The 10,837-nt window shown below is 42.2% G+C and overlaps 1 protein-coding gene across 1 annotated transcript; it reads left to right on the top strand.

Moving 5' to 3' along the window:
• Positions 1-966: 966 nt before the first annotated feature.
• On the top strand, positions 967-10,239 carry LOC111671159 (NACHT, LRR and PYD domains-containing protein 3-like). The gene is made up of 6 exons (XM_087179817.1): positions 967-1,073; positions 3,376-3,658; positions 3,965-5,735; positions 5,836-6,009; positions 6,227-6,376; positions 8,623-10,239. The coding sequence occupies exons 2-6, from the start codon at positions 3,385-3,387 to the stop codon at positions 10,226-10,228; spliced, it is 3,975 nt and encodes a 1,324-aa protein (XP_087035943.1). The 5' UTR covers positions 967-1,073; positions 3,376-3,384; the 3' UTR covers positions 10,229-10,239.
• The last annotated feature ends 598 nt before the right edge of the window (positions 10,240-10,837 follow it).

Raw genomic sequence — 10,837 nt, 5'->3', positions numbered from 1 at the left:
CAGGAGGAGGAACTTTGTCCTTTCATTCATGAAGTAGTTGTGATAACTCTTCCTGTCAAACCTGTCTGAGCAGGTTTAACAAACTCTGACCCCGAAGTCTGACTTGTTGAACCCTGAGAAGAGAAACTCAGTTCCAGAACAGCTGAATGGAACAGATGGAACCTGCTGTTTGTTAGATTAAACGTTTAAATATATTTATTCAGATGTAACCTGATGTGGACCAAGTTCTGCTGCAACAGATGAAGATATAGATAAAACAGATCAGACAGAAGTTTATAGATCTATGATTATAACCTCAGATTCTGACCCAGGAACAGCTTCATGATTTTGGTGATTTTCAGTTGAAAAGCATCGAGGTTAAAGCTGAGTGCAAATGTTCAGATTTAAAAATCTTGCTCAACAGCATCAATGACTGTATTTGAACATGTAGTAAATTTATATACTGTGACTGAAATGCTGATAAAACAGATTCTGACTATCTGCAGCCTTTATTCAAAACCTCACTTTAAACCACATTTAGTCCAGTTTTTAAATGTTAAAGTATTTCAGCTGCATTACTGTCATCCTCACTCAGAAACATCACATCACCTACAGCGTGATATGACAGCAATGATAGGACTGTTCATCAGTGCGACCAATCAGAACATGAGAAATAATTCTTCAGAGACCAGAGTCACATGTCTCAAGCCGCTCCCTTTTTCACAGAGATAAATGTATAGTTAATGTTTCAGTGCAGAGGAACTGATTTGAATTTAATCTGAGGATGAAGCCTCCATGTGTAATATTTGAGATCTCTGTCTCTGTCCTCACACTGACTGACTGATCATAAAAGAGGTCATGTTCACAAACACAGATCTTGGGTAGCCTAACAAACTAATGCGTAATGGGGATTTGAATCTTCTCCCAAATAAACTGCTTTAAATGAATGTCTCCAATCTGCAGTTGGACTTTGACAGTATGAATGAGGAAATGTCGTGTTGAAGCTTCTTAAATTGCAGCAGGAGGAGCGGAGACAGACAGAAATTCTTTGTTTGTTGAAGAAAATCTGCCAGCGAGCAGGTTAGCTTCACAGGGTAAGTTATCACTATTTGAATCTTATTTTATGTCAGTATGTTTTGGATGGAACTTTATCTGTTATCCAGTTCAGACGAAGAAGCTTTTTGATATCCTCAGTAACATGCACAGAGGGTCACACTCTGTGGTAATAGAAAAAGGATTATATTATTTCATTCTCTATAATTTGCCAAAATTGCTGAATTTCCCTGCAAGACCACAGAGAGGGAGTGAGACTCCCTGTCTCTATTTTGCATTTGGGACATCCATATTAAACTTACAGCGTTGGGACTTGAGAATGTGGACATGGACATTTCTATATCAAACCACAGAGATGTAGGCCTACCATGTACCCAGCCAGATATAATGTGCAGGTGAGCAATAAGCTAATATTTTTGAATGTAAGGGAAGTCAAGACCACCCTCTGAGGGTGGGAGACATAACAGGACCAGGATGTCATCAGCATAGAGAGTAATCTTATGCTGTCTATCAACCATGGTCAGACCATGTATGTCAGTGTTGTCCTAACTGCCTCAGCAGCTCTATAGCCAGGGCAAATAATATAGGTGTGAGAGGACAGCCCTGCTTTGTACCTCTCCAAATTTGGAAATTGGGAGATTACAGCCTTTGGAGTGTACTGCAGAAAGAGGGTTATTATAGAGTAGTAAAGGAGATTAAGGGAGGAGAAAAAGGCATTGGTATGTGGCTCCGATTAATACAAATTCTCAGAAGTGTTTGAATAAATCATTAATAGATTTGATTTGGTTTGGCAAATCTAATTTGACCCCGTGTCCTTTGTTAAAAGAGTCTACAGCAGAGCAAAGTCTTTTTCAGCCCGTTTAACTGTTCAACTTGCTTGTATTCAGCACCGATTGACTTCAGGTGTTTCTTCACCCCATCAAATTATTTAAGTTTGAGACCAGCAGCTGAGAAGATTTGAAAGATCATGACCATATTTTATTGCTTGTATTTTTTCCCCCCATGTCTCACAATTCATTCATCACACGCTGTTTATCTTGGTAGTTGTGAAACCTCATCAGCACAGATAGCCCTTGGCTGTCTGTGCTGATAGCCCCCTGGTAGCCCTTTTCCACCAAGGCAGTTCTGGGGCTGGTTCAGAGCCAGTGCCAAAGTTGGAACCAATTGTTCTTTTTTCGACAAAGAACTGGCCCCCGGCCAGGAAAACCAGTTCCAAGGTGGCACCAGTACTCCGCTGGTCTAGAACGAAGAACTGCTTACGTCAGGAGCTGGTGGCGGGGGTGCTGGGAAAATGAAGACGTATGAACTAACATCATGACATGGCTCTACTGTGTCCTCTCTAGCCCGTTGGAAAGCAAACTTGTTCTTAGAAGGTTCGCAGGTTGAACCAATCACGAACCAGCTGGGAAGTGGGCTAGGGTGACAACAACGAGTTTTAGGCAGCCAGGTCCCAAAAAACAGCGTCGGATCATCGCCTTCAAACTCCTCTGAAAGTCCGATGATGGAAATGTTTTTCCTTCTCCCTCTGTTCTCCAGGTCCTCAGCGCACTCACTTAAGTCAAGCACATGTTTTCCAGTGCTCTCAGCTTGACTTTGACAGGATCAATAACATCATCCAAAGCCAGAATTCTGTTCTTTGCCTCCATTATCCACTTTTCATGCCTGTCAACTTGTTCGCAGTGCATTTGTAAAAGTTGTGATATTGGCCACATCTTATTCTCAATGACTTGAGAGATGTTAGCTGTAATCTGACTTATCGCTTCACGAAGTGCTGGTTCAACTGAGCTAACGTTAGCTCCGACACTAACTCCTGTGTTAGCGTCGCACATTTGTTGGCTAGGCTCATCCCCGGGATTGGAGACTGGGTGTTTCCTGTGCGTTATGTTGTCAGACTGCCTCAAAAAGTAGTTGTTAAGGCTCATTGTAGGCTGTGACGTTACTAAAGTTTGTGGAGTATTATGTATTGTAGGGTAAAATGTACTGTAGATATCAGCAAATTGGCACTCCAGCTCTCGTTACCACAACCATCCTTCAAGCTGCCATCTTGAAAAACCCGAGCTTTGACTTTGTAATGAACTCAGTCAGATTTTTGGATATGAGAGCAGATCCATCCAAAGTGGGATGTATCATTCTCTTCTAATCAGACCAGGTCTTCCCCAGAAAGTCCGCCAATTGTCTGCGAAGCCCAAAGCTACACAATATGAAAGTGTTTGTTTTCTAAAAATGTATTATTTGAAATATTTAATTATTCAAAATTAATTTTATTATTGTTTAATAGAACACAATAATTAAAAGTAATTCTGTCCCAAATCAGAGTAAAAAGTTTTGTCTTCATTCTAACAGGTGTGGACAATGGAAGCTAAACAGATGATTTTAAATACTCTGGATGAGTTGACAGATGAAGAGTTTGATAAGTTCAGGTGGTATCTGCAGCAGCAGCCAGACATCCTGGCCAGTGTCGCAATCCCAAAGAGTCACCTGGAAAAAGCAAACAGGTGGGAAACAGTTGATAAGATCGTGGAGAAACACGACCAACAGTCTGTGAAGGTGGTGAAGAATATTTTAAAGAAGATCAACAGGAATGATCTGGTGGAGAAACTGTCAAGCACCAACACAGGAGCACAAGGTAAACTGCAGCAGGACAACAACATCAGACTGGGACATTATAAACAGTTATGTGTCCATTAATATTCTTATGGTACATGTTTGTTTTTCAAGTCAAACAAAAACACCATCCTTTTAAAATCACAGGAGACCCTGATTCTTAAAGACATGTCACACATTGTCCTTTTAAGACACATACCTGAGATGTGATGTTTGAACAGCAACAACTTGGATGTCTTCCCTTTTAGCTAACTGAGTCATGGTGACAGCTTCATGTTTGCATCTCTTTGGTAGAAAAGCTTAACTCTTTGTTCTATGTATGTTCCAGTGTTCTACCCAAATATGATGCCACAACATATCTCCACATCGTACCAAACAAAGCTACAGTCGAACCTCCAGAACAAGTTTATGTGCATACAAGAAGGGTGGACCACAAAGAAGGATGAGAAACCTTTGGATGATATCTACACAGAGCTATACATCACAGCTGGAGGAGACCTACACATCACCGGTCTGCTCAGGCAGATTGAAATGGCATCTGAAAAGTCTGCAGGAGCCAAAATCAGCAACATCTTCACACACCCTGCTCGAATAAAAAAGAATATAAGAACAGTGCTAACCAGGGGGGAAACAGGAACTGGTAAATCTTTTGTGGTGCACAAATTTGTGTTGGACTGGGCTGAAAAAAGAACCAATCAACACGTGCATCTTATATTCCCCTTCACCTTTAGCAAGCTGAATTCACAGAGAGAGGTAAAGTGTAGTTTAGCAGAACTTATTCACACATGTGTCCCTGAAACGGTGCACATGAAACAGGAGGTTCTTAACAACATCTTCACAACATTACAAACATCAGGAAACTCAAACTTTGACAAGAGTGAATACAGACTTCTGTTTGTGTTGGATGGACTGGATGAGAACCGCCTTCAACTGGACTTCACTGCCACTGAAAAGCTGCCTATTGATGTAATGAAGTCCACCTCAGTGGACGTGCTGCTGACAAACCTCATCAGGGGGAAACTGCTTCCCTCTGCTCGCCTCTGGATAACCACACGACCTGCAGCAGCCAATCAGATCCCTCCTGAGTGTGTTGACGTGGTGACAGAGGTCAGAGGGTTCACCGACCCACAGAAGGAGGAGTACTTCAGGAAGAGATTCAGAGATGAGAAGCAGGCCAGCAGGATCATCTCCCACATCAAGACATCACGAAGCCTCCACATCATGTGCCACATCCCAGTCTTCTGCTGGATCACTGCTACAGTTCTGGAGGAGGTGTTGAAAACCAGAGAGGGAGGAGAGCTGCCCAAGACCCTGACTGAGATGTACATCCACTTCCTGGTGGTTCAGATGGGACTCATGAAACTAAAGTATGGCGCAAAGAAAAGCTTTCAGTACATTAATAAACTTACAGAACTGGCTTTCAACCAGCTGGTAAAAGGCTGCCTGATCTTCTGTGAAGAAGACCTGAAAGAGGGCAGCAGCAACTTCAATGAAACGTTCGTGTATTCAGAGGTGTTCTCACAGATTTTTAAAGAGCAGCATCAGATGAAGAAGGACGGGAAAAAGGTCTTCAGCTTTGTCCATCAGAGCGTGGTGGAGTTTCTGGCTGCTTTGTTTGTGGTGTGCAGCAAACCACCTCTAACAGAGATCCACAGGATCCGTATTGACGAGGCCGTACAGAGTCCAAATGGAAACCTGGACTTATTCCTCCGCTTTCTTCTGGGTCTCTCACTGCAGACCAATCAGACTCTCCTACGAGGCCTGATGACACAGACAGGAAGTAGTTCACAGACCAGTCAGCTAATTGTAGAGTATGTGAAAAAGAAGATCAGGGAAAATCCATCTCCAGAGAGAAGCATCAATCTTTTCCACTGTCTGACTGAGCTGAAGGATCGTTCTCCAGTGGAGCAGATCCAACAGTCCCTGAGATCAGGACGTCTCTCCACAGATGATCTGTCTCCTGCTCAATGGTCAGCTCTGGTCTTCATCTTACTGTCCTCAGAAGAACATCTGGACGTGTTTGACCTGAAGAAATACTCTGCTTCAGAGGAGGCTCTTCTGAAGCTGCTGCCACTGGTCAAAGCCACTAACAAAGCTCTGTAAGTGGATTGTTGTGATGTGTTATATTGTGATGACTTTACCAGAAAAAAAACAGAAAACATGTCAGGTTACAATTTCTTTTCACCTCCTCTCCTTCAGTCTGAGTGGCTGTAACCTCTCAGAGAGAAGCTGTGAAGCTCTGTCCTCGGTCCTCAGCTCCCAGTCCTCTAGACTGAGACACCTGGACCTGAGTAACAACGACCTGCAGGACTCAGGACTGAAGATACTGTCTGCTGGACTGGAGAGTCCACACTGTGCACTGGAGACTCTCAGGTCAGGATTCATTTGATTATAAAGTCAGAACATGAATGTTGAACAGTGGTATCAGTTCACCTTTAATTATCAGTCGAGTGAAAGTTGAATCTTCTTTTTGCACATTGACATGAAAGTAGTGCCCACTCAAAAACAGATATTTATAAAGCAAGTAAATTTCTTGAAAATCCACCTCACTATTCAAGGAATAGCATTGTTGTCTTCCTGACTGTTCAAGGTTGAGCGGCTGTAACCTCTCAGAGAGAAGCTGTGAAGCTCTTTCCTCAGTCCTCAGTTCCCAGTCCTCCAGTCTGAGAGAGCTGGACCTGAGACACAACAAGCTGGGGCCGTCAGGAGAGAAGCTGCGTCGTACCCTGGTGACTGTCAGGTGATCGACTTTTCACACTAATCCACTCACATGGTTTGAGTTAATTACTTCCATAATGATTTATGCTCTTCCCTGAGATTTTTCAAGCACTTGTAAGTTATGACTATAACTGTGGATCCTTGAACCCAAAGTAAAATCCACAAGCCTCTGCTCCATGAAGCCATTTTCAAATCAAGTCAGGTAAATTTTTATTTGTATAGCACCAATTCACAACATACAATATCTCAGGGCTCTTCCAAATAGAGTGATATAGAGAGAGAGAGAACAGAGGAAAAGAACAAGAACGTACAATGCTAGCAATTTTAATAATAGTGATGTGGAGTAAAGAGAGTCAGGAAAGACAGCAGAGAGCTGCTAAGGATCTCACAGAAAATCTTTGCGTCACAGGAAGCAGCATCAGCATCACATTTTCACTTTAATTCACCACTATTTTATCCTCCTGTTTACCTTTGACATCCTGCCACTTGCTGTCTGTGGTTTGCCAACAGGAGCCTGACTGTGGACTAACCATAACATCTGCTGGGTGCTCTCTGCATTTTGTTGTTTGTTGATCTATAATCATTAGCTAACAAGTGATGCCTGTGAAGGTAGTACTCCACAGCTCTTTCACATCCAGATTGTGGAGGTCAACAGAAGCAGTACTTTAATAATATTCTTTGGTAATTAATTCATTTCATACTATCGTTTTGATACAGATTAACTTATGGATGACTGCAGACCATGATCAACTTGAACATCTCTGCTTTCACTGTCAGTGTAAATATTTCCAGTTTGACTCATCTAATGCAGAAATGAAATAAACCAGCTGGTGAATTGTCAACCTGCACAACAAGGCTGATAAAAGACACAAAATAAAGGCCTATTTACTGAGGGTAACGGAAATTAGCCAATAAATTACTGTAGTTTAACACCTGAAATGTAACACTGCTACTCACTGGATGCAAGTGCAAACTCAAATGCAAACCCAGAACTTCCTTAAACAGGAGGCTACAGGGAAAAAGCAGCGATTCTTTTTTTAACTTACTTAAATCAAACTAATGTCAAGGAGCGCATGCCACCAAATACAAACCTTTTTGTGTGGCTCATTCAGAGAGCACACCCAATCAATCTTGATCCGTGAACAATTATGTGCAGTCAAGCTCACATTGTTTTGTTCATGCAAAACTGTTGCTGAAGCGTCAGCCCTCGTGTGTAGCCTTCCTCATGTAAAGATCTAGTTGGGTAGAGACCAGCAGGTCTACCTGGTCCTGTGCAAGGCCACCCAGCAAGACCACAGACAAGGTAAATAGTCCTGTTTGCCCTGAGCACTTAAACTCTGTCCACACTGCAGCTATGTTCCTCCACTCCGCTCCACTATGCCAAATGACAAAGAAATCTGCAAGTCAAAGCTGATTTCATTCCTGCTCATGCTAACCAGCTATCCAACACTGCTACCCCAGCTGCCCTTTCCTAACTAGACATTCTCCCATACCTCCCTTCTGTCAGCTGAGGAGGCGGGGCAGGTCTCCTCATTTCCAACAGATGGAAATTTACTCAACTGTTGCCTCCAAACAAATGCTCCTCCTACGAGTACCTTGCTGTTATGGCGACTGCTCCGGTGAAAGTCTCTGTGGTTTACACAGTGAAGATAGACACTGTTGTCTTCTATTCCCAAACATGGCTGTCCACCACTTTTCATCCGCTCAGACAACCCAAGCTCTGCAGACTTCCTGTCCCTGATTCACTCATTTGACTTGAAACATGTCTGCAGCCCTCACAACATCATGCTCAGCTGAGACTGTCCCACAGACTGTCTGACAGTCACATCTCTGCAACTCTCTGACCACTTTTTCATCCACTTCACTGTTTGCCTTCATGATCTGCCATCCATACATCCACCTCTGGTTTCATTCTGTCGCAACCTCTGCAACTTGATTTACATCCACTTTATCTCCATGGTTACCTCAGCTCTACCTATTACCACATTCTCCTCACTAGAGGTCAAAGATGCTGCAGAGTCTCTCTGATACTCGATGTCCTCTCTCCACCAAACCTGCCTGCCTGACCCATGGTTGACTGACACCATTCAAAAGATGCTACACACACACACACACACACACACACACACACACTACTACATACAGACATGTTTTGTGTATAATCTTTCTGAGGGATGGAAAAGTTTAGATTTCACATGTCAGTGATGTAGTAAAGAGAAAGGTAATGAGCTGCTGGAGGTGTTAACTGACTCTTTGCTTTTTCTACAGGATCAGTAACTTCTCATCAAAATACAAGGACATCATCTCCAAAAGTTCTCAGATCAGTTCAGGATGTCCTGCTCTATACCAGCTGAGAACAAAAAAAGAAGAGTTCGGTACTCTGACCAGAAATACTGTTGGTGAACAAAATCTGAACAAGATAAATAAAACCATCTTACTTGTGGGAGAAACAGGAACAGGGAAATCTACTCTGATCAACACTCTGGTCAACTACGCCATGGGAGTAGAGTTTGATGACGACATCTGGTTTGAGATCGTAGAGGACGAGAAGGGAAGTCAGTCAGAAAGTCAGACATCAGATGTGATCGTGTACGAGATCTTTGACTTTAAAGAAAACACTCTGCCCTACTCTCTGACCATCATTGATACTCCTGGATATGGAGACACCAAAAACGAAGAGCGTGATTTCATCATCAGCCAAAGATTATTTGACTTGTTCTGCTCAGAAGAAGGAGTTCATGAAGTTAATGCAGTGGGTCTGGTGATGAAGGCGTCAGAGAATCGACTGAGTGATCGACTGATGTACATCTTCAGCTCAGTGATGTCTCTGTTTGGAAAAGACTTGGAGAAGAACATCGTTGCTCTCGTCACTCACTCAAATGGAAGAAAACCAAAAAAAGTTCTTGAAGCTCTTGAAGCTGCAAAAATTAAATGTGCCAGAGATGAGAAGAATCAGCCTCTTCACTTCCTGTTCAATAACTGCCAGAAAGAAGACCGAACAGACGACAGAGAAGTGCTGGAACAAGCTGATAAAGTAACAGTGAGAGGAATGAGTCAGTTTAAAGACTTTCTGGAAAAAACTGCACCTCAAAAACTGGAGAAAACTGTGGATGTTTTGAACAAACACGTCAGACTGACGGCCTGTATCCAGAACCTGCAGGAGAGAATTGGTTTGATTGAACTGAAACAGACAGAAATCAAACAGACAAAAGAAGCTCTGAAGAAATATGAAGAAGAGATGAAGAAGAATGAGAAGTTCACTGCAGAAGTGGATGAGGTCTACAGAGATAAAGAACCTATTGACAGTGGGATGGGGGGGTTCTTGTGGTTGTCATATACAGGAGCTGTGACCTGTAAAGTCTGTAAAGAGAACTGTCACCATCCAGGATGCAGAATGGCCTGGTATCCCAGAGACTGTAAGGTGATGAAAGGAGGCCGCTGCACTGTTTGTACTAATAAATGTCCTGCATCAGATCATGTGAAAGAAAATTGGATCTATATCAACAAGACAAGAAAAGTTCAGAAGACTCTACAAGGCATGAAAGACAAGTATGAAGAGAATAAAGCAGAAAGTGAGAAGAAGTCGAGCCTCCTGGAAAATCTAGAAAAGGAAATGAAAGAGTTGACAGACAACAAAGATCAGTACCTTGAAGAGTCCTACCAACATGTTGTCAGGCTGGAGCAGATCGCCCTGAATGTAAATTCAGTGTCCACTCATGTCCACTTGGACTTCCTGATTGAGAAGATGAAGGAGAGAGGAGACACAGAGAAGGTCCAGAAGCTGGAGGAGATGAGAAGTCGAGTGGATGAAAGAGCCCTCAGTGGGATACAGTACGCTTCTAGAAGATTCTATAAACTATTCAAGATAAAATAAAAGTGACAAGAGCGACACTGAGGTCCAGACTCCTCAGTGATCATGTTGGTAATGAACAAATCTACAGCACAGGATCTACATCAGAGACCAACAGCTGGTGCCACAGCATCACTAACAGTTTATTTTAACAGTAATCAATCAATCCAACAATTTAGCAAAGTTCTGTAGTTACATAACTTTAACTAACTAACTAAGCTTTAACTGCTCTTTTGCACTTCTGGTTAGATACTAACTGCATTTCGTTGTCTTAGTACGTGTACTCTGTGCAATGACAATAAAGTTGAATCTAATTTAATCTAATCTAATCTAATCTAACTAACTAACTAACTAACTAACATTAACCACAGTGTAGTTGTCATGTACAATCATAATAAAAACCTTCCACTGGCAGTGGATGTTGAAAAATGATTAAAACAAATACAAAGAGTTAAATGTAACAGGTGATAATTACGTGTAATAATTATATCTGATGAGATGTTTACTGGAACTGAATCAGTGTAATCTACTTGTTTCTTTCTTTGGATAAAGTAAAGCTAACTGTGATAATAAGCAGAGTGAACTGGGAGCTCACAGCTCTTCTTTAAATGGAGTGACGCCCCCTGGTGTTCA

Source organism: Seriola lalandi, unplaced genomic scaffold (assembly GCF_002814215.2).
Source record: "Seriola lalandi dorsalis isolate HSWRI2012SDOR001 ecotype SW California unplaced genomic scaffold, Sedor1 jcf7180002054869, whole genome shotgun sequence".
In the NCBI taxonomy this organism is placed as follows: Eukaryota; Metazoa; Chordata; class Actinopteri; order Carangiformes; family Carangidae; genus Seriola; species Seriola lalandi.
This window is presented reverse-complemented; position numbering and strand designations above follow the sequence as displayed.

Bases quoted from the DNA above. Each gene is read 5' to 3' on its own strand.
- LOC111671159 (XM_087179817.1), top strand. From the start codon at position 3,385: ATGGAAGCTAAACAGATGATTTTAAATACTCTGGATGAGTTGACAGAT. The intron at 3,659-3,964 runs GTAAACTGCAGC...TGTATGTTCCAG, and splicing joins CACCAACACAGGAGCACAAG to TGTTCTACCCAAATATGATG. The intron at 6,010-6,226 runs GTCAGGATTCAT...TGACTGTTCAAG, and splicing joins TGTGCACTGGAGACTCTCAG to GTTGAGCGGCTGTAACCTCT.